This window comes from Lepus europaeus, chromosome 21, assembly GCF_033115175.1.
Source record: "Lepus europaeus isolate LE1 chromosome 21, mLepTim1.pri, whole genome shotgun sequence".
NCBI classification, from domain to species: Eukaryota; Metazoa; Chordata; class Mammalia; order Lagomorpha; family Leporidae; genus Lepus; species Lepus europaeus.
In genome coordinates this window covers 24,460,902-24,475,533 of record NC_084847.1, presented here as the reverse complement: position 1 = coordinate 24,475,533, position 14,632 = coordinate 24,460,902, and the positions used below count along the sequence as shown (strand labels likewise).

Here is a 14,632-nt window from a genome sequence, read left to right as displayed (position 1 = left end):
CCTATATGGGTGCTGGTTTGAGTCCCCAATCCAGCTCCCTGCTAATGCACCTGGGAAAGCAGTGGAGGGTGGCCCAAGTCTTTGGGCCCCTGCACCCATGTGGGGGACCCAGAAGAAGCTCCTGGTTCCTGGCTCCTGATCAGCTCAGCTCCAGCCATTGCAGCCATTTGGGGAATGAATCAGCGGATGGAAGACCTTTCTCTCTGTCTCTACCTCTCTAAAATAAATATTTTTTAAAAACGTATTTACTTGAAAGGCAGGTGACAAAGAGGGAGAGAGAGAGAAGGGTCTTCCATTTGCTGGCTCACCGCCAAAATGGCCCTCATGACCAGGGGCTGGACCAGGCTGAAGCCAGGTCCTTGGAACTCATCCAGGTCTCCCACGTGGGTGCAGGGGCCCAAAGGCTGGGCCATCTGCTGCTTTCCCGGCGCATTAGCAGGGAGCTGGATTGGAAGCAGGGCAGGTGGATCTGGAACCAGCATCTGATATGGGCTGGCGGCATCACAACAGCTGTGCTGAGTCCCAGCCGCCCCTACAGGTGTACTCTTGCATATGTGCTGCCAGCTGTCTCCCCCAGATGAGCTCCATGAGGGAAGGAATGGAATCCTTAGCCTAACACTTGGCAAGGTGCCAGGTACACAGTAGCTGCTCCTATATTTTATTTAGAAAGTACAGTGAGAGAGTGGCGAGAGAGGTCTCATCCACCAGGTCTCGCCCCAAATACCTGCTACAGCCGGGGGTTGACCAGGCTGAAGCCAGATATCAGAAACACCATCGGGTCTCCGTGAGTGGAAGGGGCCTAAGCCCTTGGGCCATCACCTGCTGCCTCCCAGACAGCACCAGCAGGAAGCTGGATCAGAAGCAAAGAAACCAGGATAATGGATCAGGCACTCTGATATGGAGGGCCGGGGAGCCCCGAAGGTGTCTTACCCCCAGCTCCCCTCAAAGGAGTTGTTTTGTTTTAAAAATTTTATTATTTACTTGAAACGCAGAGTTACAGAGAGGGAGAGACCTTCCATCTGCTGGTTCACTCCCCAAATGGCCGCAACGTCAGGGGCTGGGCCCACCCAAAGCCAGGAGCCTCTTCCAGGTCTCCCACGTGGGTACAGGGGCCCAAGCACTTGGGCCATCCTCTACTGCTTTTCCTAGGAGCAGCAGCAGGGAGCTGGATTGGAAGTGGAGCAGCCGGGTCTTAAGCCAGCGCCCATGTGGGATGCCAGTGTCGCTGGCAGCGGCTTGACCCGGCCCCTCGAAGTGGTAGCATTGTAAACCCCTCCAAGCGATCCTCTGGTGCAAGGGCTCCGACAGCTGGGGGGTGCGAAGGCGCTGAGCCCCTACCTCCCCTACATGAGACCGCCAGAGGGCGCAAGGACCCCAGGGAGCCCGGCCTGGTGGGCGACGCGTCAGCGCGCACACAGAGGACTCGGGGGACCCCAGGCCGGTCGCGCTGGGGAGTCCGAACCAGAGGCTGCTGCTCAGCCTTCGTGCAACGCCTGCTGAGCACGTACGAGGCCGGGAGCCAACACCTGTCATTGGCGTCTCTAGGGATATTCACTACTCCCAATCTTCGAGCTCCCCCTCTCGCCTCTGAGCCACAGAAAGGCGTCTATTGCCAGACACGGCAGCTGAGACCCCGAGGGGCGAGGCGACCTCGCCGCGTGCCACAGCTCCATCGGAGCCCGAGGCTCCCGGAGCGCGGGGTCTGAGACCCGGCCCCGGTTACCCCGGCGACCGGCCGGCGGGCACGTGACGCGGGAGCCGGCGCAGCCGCCGCAGCCCGGGAGGCTTCCGTAGCCGGGCGGCCGGTCCCGCCTGGAGGGCGGGCTCCCCCGGGAGGTCCCGCCCGCACTCCGGCGTCACATGACCGGCTTCGAGCCAACATGGCGGCCGCCGCGGTGCAGCGCCGGGGCTGAGCGAGCGCGAGCGTAGGGGAGCGCCTCTCGGGGTGAGGGTGGGCCCAGCGAGGGAGGGGGGATCACGTGCCCCTCGGGCTGCTCCCGTGCCCAGCATCACCTGCGTTCCACGGTCGGCTCCGCGCGCTGTGTCTGGGGGGTTGGGGCGGCATGACCGGACCCGGGTCCCTTCCCAGCCCCGCGCTCTGTGCTTTGGGGCCAGCGCCTGTCGGTCTCGAGGCGCACTTCCCTCTCCTGGGTTCCCGCCAGCCTCCTCTCTCCAGCTTCCAACCCCTCGCAGGTGGGATCGTCGGTGCGAGCGGAGCGCGGGCGGGCGCGCGCCCCCCGGGACCATGGCCGGGTCCGATACCGCGCCCTTCCTCAGCCAGGCGGATGACCCGGACGACGGGCCGGGGTCCGGCCCCGCGGGGTTGCCGGGGCCCGTGGGGAGCCCGAAGGCCGGGGAGCCGCAGGTCCCTGACCGGGAGGGGCTGCAGCGCATCACGGGCTTGTCTGCGGCTCGTTCGGCTCTCATAGTGGCCGTGCTCTGCTACATCAACCTCCTGAACTACATGGACCGCTTCACCGTCGCGGGTAGGGGCTGGCCGCCGGCAGGGAGCCGTGGACGAGGGCCAGGGGGCGAGGGCTCTGGGCTGAGGCTGCGTGGCCGGGCTCGGCCCCGTTCTTCCCCACAGGCGTCCTGCCCGACATTGAGCAGTTCTTCGGCATCGGAGACAGCAGCTCCGGACTCATCCAGACCGGTGAGTGGTCCCTAGCAGCGCGTGCTTTTCTTCCTTTCTCCACGTGGAGGCTCAGTGGGCAGAGCGAGGGCAGGCGATGCGATGGCTGTGATTGCGCTGTGGAGTTGGGCTCAGCTTAGAGTCAGCTTAGTGCTGTGGCTGAGACAGTCCTGGGCTCCCATCTCATCTCCCGTGCCCTGTGTGCTGGTGGGCAAGGCACTCAACCTCTCTAAGCCTCATTCTCCGTAACTCTAAGACAGAGTCCATCTCAGGACTCCATGAATAAGGGCGAAGTGCCGAGGGCGGCGTTTGGCACCTGGTAGGCACTTGGAAATCGTAGCAGGAAGGGCTGTCTGGAATGGGGAGAGGAAAGTCTTGCTTGTTTCAGAACTTTGGGATTCGGCATAGCAGGTAAAGCCACCGCCTGTGATGCCAGCATCCCGTATGAGTGCTGGTTCGAGTCCCGGCTGCTCCAGTTCCGTGGCAGCTCCCTGCTGATGGCCTGGGAAAAGCAGCGGAGGATGGCCCAAGCGCTTGGACCCCTGCCACCCACATGGGAGGCTTGAATGGATTTCCTGGCTTTGGCCTGGCCCAGCCCTGGCCCTTGGGGCCATCTGGGGAATGAACCAGCGGTTTGGAAGATCTCTGTGTCTCCCTCTCTTTCTATAATGCTTTCAAAATCAATAAATCTTAAAAAAAAGAAAAAAAAAAAGCAGAACTTTGGGGCTTGTGGGAGAGGCAGACCCAGGGCCAGGTCCACTCTTTCTTTCCTCCCTCCCCCACTTCCCTCATCTTCGCTTCCTGTCCTTGTCTGTGACCCTGCCGCCCGTCTAGGAACAGGTACTATTGTTGCTGCTGCGTGGAGGAAGTGAGCGGTGCTGCCCACACTTTGTGAGGAAACTGAGGCTTGGAGAAGAGTTAAGACTTGCCCAGGCCACACAGCGAGATAGAGGCAGGCCAAGGCGGCGAGACCAGGCCTTGCCATGTTCTTGTCTCCAAGGGAGGACCAGGAGCGCTTTGTTTTGGGAGAAACGAGACTGGCACCACAGGATGAGGTCTAAAGAGCTGTTGAGCTGGACAAAAAGCAGATCTTTCTAGGCAGCCCAGCTTCGCGACTTTTTCACTGCGCACGCGTATTGACCACGTATTTTGTGCTAGGCTGTGAGCAGTCGGGGCCTTTTGCCTTCTGCTGTGTGAGAGGGGCAGCAGTCAGTCAGCCCTGAACTAAGAGCGAGTGGTTTTCCATAGCGTTGGTGCTGAGGGGGAGCTTAGCTCTGTGAGGTTCAGGGGCAGAGGACAGCGTGTCCTGGACAAAGGGGACAGCGGGGACTCGGGTGCCTACGATGGCGTTGACCTTGGTGATTGACCGGGCCACTGGGATGCAGCGAGAGGAAGGGACCATGAGTTTGGGGAGGTAGGCAGGGGCGGGATGGGTGGGGAATCACGGGATTAGTTCTTGCCTGGGCGGGAGGAAGTGACCGGTCCACTGTCCCTTTCGTTCCGTACTGGGAGGTCTAGAAACACTGAAGTTGGGACTGGACCAGCAGGAAGCGCTGATGGACATGGAGGTGGGGTGACATGATGGGGGGAGGGGTGGGGATCTCTTAATGCTTTGGTCAGTCCTGCGCCGCCCACCCCAAGGCTGGGGCGAGAGCGAGGGGCAGGGAGGCTGGGCGGGGCTGTGACTCTCTGCTTCCTCCCAGTGTTCATTTCCAGTTACATGGTGTTGGCACCTGTGTTTGGCTACCTGGGTGACAGGTACAATCGGAAGTATCTCATGTGTGGGGGCATTGCCTTCTGGTCCCTGGTGACATTGGGGTCATCCTTCATCCCCAGAGAGGTGAGGCCCCGAGCTGGCCGCTGCTGTGGCCACACCCCGCTCCCCTGCTGGTCTTGGCTGCCGCTCCCTGGGAGGGAGTCAGTTTCCCACCGGCCTGGAGCTTCTGCGATTTCCTTGGTCCGTGCTGTCTTATACCCTTCCTTGCCTGAGTTCATTTGCCTGCTGTCCCCTCCCCCTTTCTTCTAGAATCTTCTTCTGTCCATCGTCCCCTCTTCCCCTGCCCACTGGTTGCTTCCACGGCATCCCCGAGTGCTCATGTCTCTGTACGGGGGAGGCTGCCCTGGCTCCCTCCTCCCCTTCCCGGCAGGCCCCTCGGAGCGCAGGGCAGCTGGGGGGAAGCAGCAGGCAGGGAGGACTCTGGCCTTGTCCGCGCCTCCGCGTCTCCTGCCCACCAACTTCTGCCCTTGCCAAAGACAGGGCGCCTCCTACTGCCTGGTCCCGGTCTGGCTAAGTCCCCTGGGAGCCTTTGGCACTGCTGAGCCGCTGAGCCCTCCTGCAGCGTCTGCGTCCCGGGCTGCCGCTTCTGTGCGCCTCGGAAGCCTGCTCCGCCGTCTTCTGCCCTGCAGTGCTGCGCGCTCTCCGTGGGCAATCGCGCCCGCCTTCCGCGTCGGGGCCTTTAGCAGCCAGATAACCGCCCACCTCAGCTCCTCATTCACCTCTGGGTCTCCTGGGTGGGGTGGGCAAGGGAGGAGCTCCGGTGTGTTTCCCACCTGTTGGGCGCACAGGAGCCGCAAAGCGGCCACGTGAACGAGTTGTCCTTGTCCCCCTTCGCAGGTGAGGAAGCTGAGGGTCAGAGAGGTTAGGTTACTTTGTCACGGTCACAGCTAGGCAGGGGTGGAGCCAGGATTCCAGCCCACGTGTGTCGGACGCGAAAATCCAGGCGCCTCCCCTGGACCCGGAGCCAGAGCGGGCTTGGGGCGGCTGGTTCCGCGGCGGGGTGCCACCACCCCCATGTCTCCTTCCGCAGCGTTTCTGGCTGCTCCTCCTGACCCGGGGCCTGGTGGGGGTCGGGGAGGCCAGTTACTCCACCATCGCCCCCACGCTCATCGCCGACCTCTTCGTGGCAGACCAGCGGAGCCGCATGCTCAGCGTGTTCTACTTCGCCATTCCCGTGGGCAGGTGAGCGGGCCTGGGGCTGGGGGCGGGGCCGGGGAGGCCGAGGGCGGGGGGGGGGGGTCAGCAGGCTTGGGGCCGGGGGCGGGGCCGGGGAGGGGGGGCCTTGGCCTGGCGTGGGCGGGGTCACTGACAGCCGGGGCCCTCCTGTGCCTCCCCGGCCCCGCAGTGGCCTGGGTTACATTGCAGGCTCCAAGGTGAAGGACGTGGCTGGGGACTGGCACTGGGCTCTGCGGGTGAGTCTGGCTGGGACCTGGCGGGGCGCTCTCAGGGGTCCCCCTTTTCTCCCTACAGACCCTCTCCCTTCCCCCCACCCCACCCCGCTTTAAACTTTGCTTGTTTGTTTTCAAGATTCACGTAGATATCTGAAAGGCCGACAAACAGATCTGCCAGCCACTGGGTCACGCCCCAGATGCCTGCCACAGCTGGGGATGAGCCAGGCTGAAGCCAGGAGCTAAGGACTCCTTCAGGGTCTCCCACACGGGTAGCAGGGGCCCAGGTTCTTGAGCCTCCACCTCCCAGGTGCACTAGCAGGAAGCTGGATCGGAAGCGGAGTAGCTGAGACCGGAGGCAGGGCTCTGTGGGATGCTGGGGTCTCCGGCAGCAGCCTAACCTGCTGTGCCAGGGCACCCGCCCCACTCAGAGCCCCGCTTGTTGGGCAGCGCCTGCCGTGCGTGCCCCTGGCTGTCCTCACCGTGAAGCGCCGGCAGGGGCTGCGTAAAGCCAGGCTGCGCCGTGTGTTCTCTCCGTCCTTGCCTTCCTGTGGCGCAGAATCCTGCTCGGATGGAGGAGCATAGAATCCAGCACCGAGGCCTGGCTGCAGCTGGGATCCTGCCTGAGCCGTGTCTGATTGAGAGAAATGGGGGAGAGGGTTTCCCAGTAGAGAATCCAGGTGCTTTTACCAAAGAGGCAGCAAAGTCAGGCCTTCCAGAGAGGGGCCCCCGGAGCAGGCGTTTGGCACAGCGGGTGCGCTGCTGCCGGAGGACATGGCAGGCCATGGCAGTGCCCCGGGTTCGAGTTACAGCTCCTCCGCTTCTCAGCCAGCTTCCCGCCACTGCACCCCCTGGGAGGCAGCAGGTGAGGGCAGGGGCCAGGCCCCGCCATGTGCAGGCATTTGGGAGTGAGCCAGCAGGTGGGAAATCTGCCTGTCACTCCACCCTCAGATGCAATGAAAATAAAGAGAAACAGGGTGACCCCAGGAGGCAGCCCCCGCCCCAAGACTGTAGGTGCTCACCTGTGGGTTGGGGTCCTTGAGCAGTTCTTGTCTGCCTCCTCCCTCCCCCAGCCCCACAGTTGAGGGTGTGCCTGCCCGTGCCCAAGCCTGCTCTCTCCCCAGGTGACACCGGGTCTCGGAGTGGTGGCCGTCCTGCTGCTGTTCCTGGTAGTGCGAGAGCCACCACGGGGAGCTGTGGAGCGCCACTCAAATTCGCCACCCCTGAACCCCACATCGTGGTGGGCGGATCTGAGGGCTCTGGCAAGAAAGTGAGTTTAGTCCCATGTTAGTCCAACATCTGGAGGGTCCCCAGGGACCCCTTGAAGTCAGGTTGGGACTGGATTTTAAGTGGGTGTGGTCTGGTGGACTCCCCCTTCCTGGCCAGGAATTCAGTTAGCACAGCCCCCTTGTGGCAGATGGTTGTATTGCAGGCCCAGGCCTTGGGCGGAACCAGGTTGGTGCCTACATCTTAGTGAACTAAGCCAGGGAGGGTCTTTCTTTGTCACCCCTGGCTGAGGTCTGAGCCCGCCCCACTGTCTGCAGCCCTAGTTTCATCCTGTCCTCCCTCGGCTTCACGGCTGTGGCCTTCGTCACGGGCTCCCTGGCCCTCTGGGCTCCTGCATTCCTGCTGCGTTCCCGGGTGGTCCTGGGGGAGACCCCCCCCTGCCTTCCTGGAGACTCCTGCTCTTCCTCGGACAGGTACCCCTGGGGGGTGGGGCGGGGTGGGGTGAGTCTTGATCCCAAGCTTCTTCCCATCCCAGAGTCTCCCTGTGTCCTGGCCTGGGGGATACTGGGCAGCTCTGTGCCCGCCTAGCCTGGGCTTGTGAGGGTGGCCAGCCATGGGGGCTTGGCGGGCCAAGGCGCTAGCCCCTGTGCCCCCCCCCCCCCCCCCGCCACCTCCAGCCTCATCTTCGGGCTCATCACCTGCCTCACCGGGGTCCTGGGTGTGGGCCTGGGTGTGGAGATCAGCCGCCGCCTGCGCCGCTCCAACCCGCGGGCTGACCCCCTGGTCTGTGCCGCTGGCCTCCTGGGCTCCGCACCCTTTCTCTTCCTGTCCCTCGCCTGTGCCCGCGGGAGCATCGTGGCCACTTACGTGAGTAGCCAGCGCGGGTTCAAGGGAGGAGGAGTGGGCGCTGGGGCGGAGTCCCAGCTCTGGCCCCTCCCAGCCTTGGGGCGCGGGGCAGTAGCCTTGGTGGTGGTAGCCTAGGAGCGGCCGCAGCGCGGGTCTCCCTCCGGGTGTGGGGAGGACTTGGGGAGTGGGTCCCTGTGAGGCCCCTCCCACCGCTGTGTTCAGATCTTCATCTTCATTGGAGAGACTCTGCTGTCCATGAACTGGGCCATTGTGGCGGACATTCTGCTGGTGAGTGGCCGGGCAGCCCCCCTCCCCTGCTGCCCTCGGCTTTGGGAGCAGGAACTAGGGTCGGGGGCCCCACCTGCTCTACAAAGCCCAGCCCCCGAGGGGCCTGCGACCCTGACCCCTGTCACACCTGTGATCTCAGCCTAGGCTGAGCCGTGGCCCTGTCCTGCGCCCCCTCTCCCCCCACCCCGCCGAGAGCCCCCACTGAGGCTGAGGCCCCTCCCTCCCCCCAGTACGTGGTGATCCCCACGCGACGCTCCACCGCCGAGGCCTTCCAGATCGTGCTGTCCCACCTGCTGGGCGACGCTGGGAGCCCCTACCTCATCGGCCTGGTGAGCCACACCCCGGGCTTGGGGGCCCTGTTCTCCCAGCACTAAGCAGTGGTCCACCTAGGCAGCCGCAGGCGCTGGGCACCCTAGAACCTCCCCTGGGTGGGGAGGGTTTTGTCTTGGAAGAGTCCCCGAGGGCCCACCCCCTTTCCTGGGACCGGAGACCCCCCTGCGTGGCTGTCCCAGGCCGCCCCCGACGCCCCACCCTGCCCCCCGCAGATCTCCGACCGCCTCCGTCGCAGCTGGCCGCCATCTTTCCTGTCCGAGTTCCGGGCCCTGCAGTTCTCGCTCATGCTCTGCGCCTTCGTCGGGGCGCTGGGCGGGGCGGCCTTCCTGGGCACCGCCATGTTCATCGAGGGCGACCGCCGGCGGGCGCAGCTGCACGTGCAGGGTCAGTGCGGGCCCCGCCCTGGCTCCCAGCCGCTGTCTCAGCGCTGGGGCCGGCGGCTCTGTGTCCCCCTCCTGGTGGTGGCTCTGCGGGTCTGCTCCAGCCGACCTTCCAGCCCTGGCTCTTACCCCGCCCTCCACAGGTCTGTTGGCCGAGGCGGGGCCCGCAGATGACCGCATCGTGGTGCCGCAGCGTGGCCGCTCCACCAGGGTCCCCGTGTCCAGTGTGCTCATCTGAGTGGCCGTCCCTCACCTGTCCACACATCTGCCGCCGCGGGCCCTGGGGCCTGGCCCACGAGGTGCCCGGGCCTAAGCCCTCAGCCCGGCCCAGCTTCCAGGAGGGACCCTGGGCCCTGTCCAGCTCCCAGACACTACATGGGCAGCCTAGGGGAGGAGTTGGGGGTCTGGGGTGGGGAGGGGGTGGGGTCCCCTCCACTGGAGCAGCCCCAGGGGGTTGGTGCTATTTGTAACCGAATAAACTTTGTAGCCAGACCCCAAGTGCCTACCTGAGTCTTTTGTCTGGATGCTGGTGACCCCTGACCTCTGGCTGGCCCATCTGCAGCCCCAGGGCTCCTGGGGGCAGTGGGGGCGCTGCCGGGGGGCCGCGGGGCCAGTCCCTGTGCCGTGGGGCCAGGCGCCCAGGAGTGAGGACCGCCGTGCCAGTGAGCTGGCTCCGTGTGACCCTGAGTCACGGCCGGGCTTACAGGAGCCCGCCCCCCGCTCCGCACACAACCCCTGGCCGGCTGGGCGAGCTGGGGTGGGCGCTGCCCTCTGCCTGGCGGAATGCCTGCTGCCGACCCCCGACGCCCGGTGGCTTGCCACAGGCCTTCACTCCATGGAGGAGCTGCCCCTCGTCCCACGGGCGAGTGTCCCTCCGTGAGAACCCTGACGGGGAGGCCTCCCCCTCCCCACCGGCTGGGTGGGGGTGGGAAGGGGCGGTGCAGCCGGCTGGGAGCCCGATGATTTCCTGCCTTCACCCGGTGCTCACCACAGCTTCCTGCCGAGGACGGGCGCCGAGGCGAGGCGAGGCCAGGCGGGCGTCTGGCCCAGGGCAGGTACTGCTGGGGCGCAGGGACCTGTCTCATGTGTGCATGGCGTGGCTGGAGCCCTGGACCCCAGCCTGGGCCCTGGCCTGACCTAGGGGCTAGGGTCCCCCAGAGCTTGCACTGAGCCCAGCCCCCAAAGAGGGCATCGCTGCCCCCTGCTGCGCCCTTCCCCGAGGATCTGGGCCAGGCTCTGCCCGGCAGATGGAGGCAAACGTCCTCGGCCACTCCACGCTGGGCCTCCTGCTGGGGCCGCTCCTGGCTGTGCTGCTGATGGCCCTGTGTGTGCGCTGCCGCCGGCTGTCAGGTGAGCAGGGGCTCGAGGGCTGGGGTGCACCTGCTGGAGTCGCTGTACGGTCCCTGGCCCCCCTCGCCTGCCTCTGCCCTGCTGCCGCCCTGAGCCCCGGCTCCCGCCTCACCGACCCCTCTCTTCCCCAGACTCCTACAACAGTGCCTCTTCCTCGGATGGGTGAGTGGGTCCCCTCTGCCCTGTGCGTGTCTCCTGCAATTCCCCATGGAGGGCTGGGCCAGAGCGGGGAGGGGGGTGCCTGGCTCAGCTCCAGCCTTCCACTGTGTCTCTCTTGCCAGTTTGTATCCCAGGAGCATCTTGATCAAACCACCCTGTGAGTAGTTGGAGGCTCCCCTGCCTCGGGGGGGAGAGGCTCCCTCCGTTTGGTGCCCCCTTGCTCTAGGTGCCCACATGGCCTTGGCTTGAGCTGGGATGGGGAGTGGGGGGCGGTCAGGGCACTGGGGCTTCGAGGAAGGTGGGAGACGTGGGTGGGGAGTCACTCTTCCCAGCTCAGCTCTGTGTCCTCAGATACCCCCGCCCCCTGGCCGGCTGTTACCTCCGTTCCACCCCTGAGCCAGCCAGACCTGCTCCCCATCCCGTGAGTAGCCCCCCAACTCCGCCTCCAAATCTCTCTACTGCCTTGTTTTTCCAGTCCCCCCTGCCCCGCCCTGCTGTAATCCTCCCGGCATAGAGTGTGACCTCTGACCTTTGATTCCCAGGAGATCTCCGCAGCCCCCTGGGGATTCCCACCGGATGCCGTCTTCCCGGAGGGACTCCGGTGGCGGTAAGTGTGGCAGGGCACCCCCGCTCTGCCGGGAAGCGGGGGAGCCGGGGCCAGGCAGACACAGGCCCAGCCCTGAGCTGACTCAGTTTCCCTCTTGCTCTCTCCTTGAAGCCCAGAGTGTGGCGAGCTACGAGAACGAGGGTGAGTTTGGGCTGCCGGGGGCGGCGGGCTTGGGGGGCCCAGCCGGGTGGGGAGGCCGGGGCCTGTCTTGGGCCGCGCTGAGCTCTCCCCCACCCCGTGGCGTTGCCTGCAGAGCTGGCCTGTGAGGACGCGGGTGAAGATGAGGATGAGGAGGACTCTCACAACGAGGGCTACCTGTGAGTGGCCAGGGGTAGGAGGGCAGGTGGGCGCTGGGGCCCCGGGCAAGCTTCCTCACCCCCTCATCGGCTCACTCTCAGGGAGGTGCTTCCTGACGACGGCCCGGCCACCAGCGGCCCCGGCCCCTCCGCCCCTGCGCCCAGAAACCCTGGTCTCCGAGACAGTGCCTTCTCCAGTGAGTCGGGGGGTGCCGGGGCCCCCCGCGTGCTCCCCTGCCCTGTGAAGGCTTTAGCAACCCCGCTCCCCTGTGCTCCCTCTCCAGGGCTCCCCCGCTGCAGGTGCCGGACTTCTGCCCTGGCCTTGATTTCTCCTTTATTGTCTGGGAGATGTCCTTGCCTTTATTCGCAGCCCTTGTGCTGTATATATATTTTCCCCTCCTATCCAAAAGTTCTTTCTGGGTCTCTGACTGTTCCTTTTTTGTAGCCCCCTGTTCTTGTTTCATGGAGGTGATAGCATTTTGTACATTTCTGTGTTTTTTTAAATTAAAGATTAAAAAGAAATTTTGCAAAAATGTATTTTGAGAGGTAGGGAGTCCCTCAGTGGCTCAGATGCCTGCAACAGCCAAGGCTCAGCCTAACTGAAGCCAGGAACCTGGAACTCAGCCTGGGTCTCCCCACGTGCGCGGCAGAAGCCCAGCTGCCCCAGCCGTCCGCGGCTGCCTCCCAGGGTGCACCGTAGCAGGAAGCCAGAACTGGGAGTGGGGGGGGGGCAGGGAGCTCCAGCCCAGGCTCTCTGAGCTGGGAATGCAGCTCACCGCTGTGCTCAGTGCCCACCGCCATCTTGTCGGTCTGAGGACCTGATGGTGTGTGTGTGTGTCTGTGTCTCTGTGTCTGTGTGTGTGTGTGCGCGCGCACACATGGCTGGGGAGGGGGCGCCTTTTCCTCTGCTCCCCTTGGAGCCGCCTTTCTCCCGTCAGTTTGGTTTCACCCCTGGGGCTTTTCTCACCTGCTACGTGTGCTGGTCCTGGGCTCCCGCGTCCGCAAGCTGCCATCCCTCGCCATCCCGAGTCCTGGGCTGCATCAGTTTGTCCCAGTGCTGCTTCCCATCCGTCCATTCATTCATTCATTCACTCGTCACCCATTGTCCTGCGAATGCCTCTGTGGGGCTGAGGCCAGGCTGTGACAGCCACTGAGGCAGAGCACAGAGACTTCAGCGTCTCGTGCTGGCTGAGGGCTGCCACTTTATTTATTTGAGAGGCAGAGTTACAGAGAGAGAGAGAGAGAGGTCTTCTATCCGCTGGTTCACTCCCCAAATGGCCGGAATGGCCGGAGCTGGGCCGATCCGAATCCAGGAGCCAGGAGCTTCTTTCGGGTCTCCCACATGGGTGCAGGGGCCCAAGCACGTGGGCCGTCTTCTGTTGCCTCAGGTTGCACAGAGTGTTGGTGCTGGAGTTGGGTCTTGAGCTTGGGTGAGCAGCCAGAGTCTCTGGTTTTGAGGCCCGCCCTGTCCGTGTCTCCATCACGTGACGCCACAGGCGGCTCACAGAGTGACGCTGAGGGTGACCAGTGTCCAGGAGGGGCTTGGAGGACAGGGGGCCAGCAGCTGGGGCAGGCCCCGTGACACTGCTGTCAGCTGCCTTCTGTGCGCATGCTCTGAGCTGCTGTCTGTCCCTGCGGCGCAGCCCAGGGGCCGTGCTGGGGTCCCCATCTCCCCGGGGCCGCTTGGGCCGCTTCTGTCTGGCCCTGGCCCTCATCCCGGCCACTGCCATTGCTGCTTCCGCGACTGCCTGGGAGTTGGGCACCCGAGGCTGGGGGATCTCTGGGGCTGGGCTGACACTGCTGGGGGCGGGTGGGCCCTGCTGGTCTCTCCACAGTGGAGTCTGGTGATGATTATGTGAACGTCCCTGAGAGCGAGGGCAGTGCAGACGCGTCCCTGGGTGAGTGACCGGGGCGCCCCTGCTGGCCTCCACCCAACCCCCCTGCATACTCAGGGTGGCCTGGCCCCTCCCTGGGGCCACCCACAGCCCCTCCCTGGTCCCTCCTCTGACCTGTCCCCACAGATGGGAGCCGGGAGTACGTGAACGTGTCCCAAGAGCTGCCCCTGGAGGCCAGGAGCCAACCTGGTGAGTGCTCGGACAGGGGGCTGCAGAGCCTAGGGGGCAGGGTGGGGGTGGCCCTGGAGGCTGGAGCCCAACCTCTCCTCTCCCCATAGCCATGCTGAGTGCCCAGGAGGCTGGGGACCAGGAGGAGGAAGACGAGGAAGCTCCAGATTATGAGAATCTACAGGGCCTTAATTGAAGATGGGGGACCTGGTGAGAGGCCCTCCCTGCCCATCCACCCTGCCCTGGGCACCCCCCTTCACCCTCTCCCTGCCCCCAGGGGGCCGGTCCTGCAGCTCTCCTGCCGCCTTCCGACCCAGCCCCCGCCTTGTCTTTCAGCCTGCGGCCACACCCCCAGAACCAGCCTTGCCGGGACCCCTGGGCTAGGCAGCTGCCTCTGGGTCCTCCAGTGGAGGGAAGGGGGCGGGGGACCTCCTTGGCACCCTGCCCGACGACAGCCTGAGAATTTTCCCCCTAACTTATTGTCACTTTGGGGTCCAGTTTGTGCCCCCCTCCCCCAGTTCTCTGTACCTCTGACACAGCCTGAGAACAAAGCGTTCTTCTGTAAGAGAAGAAAGGCCCGTGTGTGGTTGGCTTTGGGGAGAGGGCCGCGTGTGTCCCTGTCCTCTGTGTGTGCATCCTGGGGCTCCCCTCTGCAGGGGCCCTCTCTCCCCCTACCCCTGGGGTCCCAGCCAGGCTCTGTGAGGGGACAGCTGGCAGATGGAGCAGTCTGTGTGGGGCCTGGTACCCCAGCCGGTGCTTGTGGGACTCGAAAGGTCTACCCCCCCCCCCGGGGGGGGGAGGTCCCCATGGGGCGAGGCGTCAGCCGCTGGCTGTGCTGGTGGCGGAGCAGGGCGCTACCAGCCACGCCCCGCCCTGCCCCCCTGGCCTGTTTCTCCGTCCTCTCGCCGGACCTGACCTCCAAGGGCTCTCCTACTGCTTAACCTGTTGTGGTCCTCAATAAAACAGAACATTGACAATGGCCTTAGTGACTGTGCAAGATCCCGTGCCACGCGGCGCAGCTCGGTCGCTGCTCACCCAGCTCGCACTCACTTTCGGAGTGTCCAGTTCCAAGGGCGGGTGGGGCCTGGGACCCCCACGTGGTTCCAAAACTACGGCTCCCACAGGCCACACCTCGGGGAGGGAGCGGTGTGGTGGAGACCTGTATTTTTGAAAGAATTATTTATTTGAAAGGCAGAGTTACAGATAGAGAGAGAGAGAGAGAGAGCGGTCTTCCATCTGCTGGTTCACTCCCCAAATGGCTGCAGTGGCTGGGGCTGAGCCAGTTG

At 64.5% G+C, this 14,632-nt stretch overlaps 2 protein-coding genes across 4 annotated transcripts; both read left to right on the top strand.

Moving 5' to 3' along the window:
* Positions 1-1,861: 1,861 nt before the first annotated feature.
* SPNS1 (SPNS lysolipid transporter 1, lysophospholipid) lies at positions 1,862-9,325 on the top strand. 3 transcript variants are annotated; one of them, XM_062180190.1, is made up of 13 exons: positions 1,862-1,945; positions 2,194-2,486; positions 2,588-2,653; positions 4,336-4,472; positions 5,440-5,591; positions 5,755-5,821; positions 6,922-7,067; positions 7,342-7,497; positions 7,702-7,891; positions 8,093-8,158; positions 8,389-8,487; positions 8,704-8,875; positions 9,015-9,315. In XM_062180190.1, exons 2-13 carry the CDS (start codon positions 2,246-2,248, stop codon positions 9,107-9,109), a joined length of 1,587 nt encoding a protein of 528 aa, XP_062036174.1. In that variant the 5' UTR covers positions 1,862-1,945; positions 2,194-2,245; the 3' UTR covers positions 9,110-9,315. The 3 variants fall into 3 exon arrangements, with proteins under 3 accessions (XP_062036174.1, XP_062036175.1, XP_062036173.1); XM_062180189.1 differs by lacking the exon at positions 1,862-1,945 and having other exon boundaries at positions 2,047-2,486; XM_062180191.1 differs by lacking the exons at positions 1,862-1,945; positions 4,336-4,472 and having other exon boundaries at positions 2,037-2,486; positions 5,540-5,591; positions 9,015-9,325.
* Positions 9,326-10,118: 793 nt separating this feature from the next.
* Positions 10,119-14,315, top strand: LAT (linker for activation of T cells). Its single transcript, XM_062180064.1, has 12 exons — positions 10,119-10,221; positions 10,353-10,383; positions 10,503-10,537; positions 10,732-10,801; positions 10,923-10,987; positions 11,099-11,128; positions 11,241-11,304; positions 11,386-11,480; positions 13,119-13,181; positions 13,305-13,367; positions 13,457-13,556; positions 13,683-14,315. Exons 1-11 carry the CDS (start codon positions 10,119-10,121, stop codon positions 13,540-13,542), a joined length of 705 nt encoding a protein of 234 aa, XP_062036048.1. The 3' UTR covers positions 13,543-13,556; positions 13,683-14,315.
* Positions 14,316-14,632: the final 317 nt, after the last annotated feature.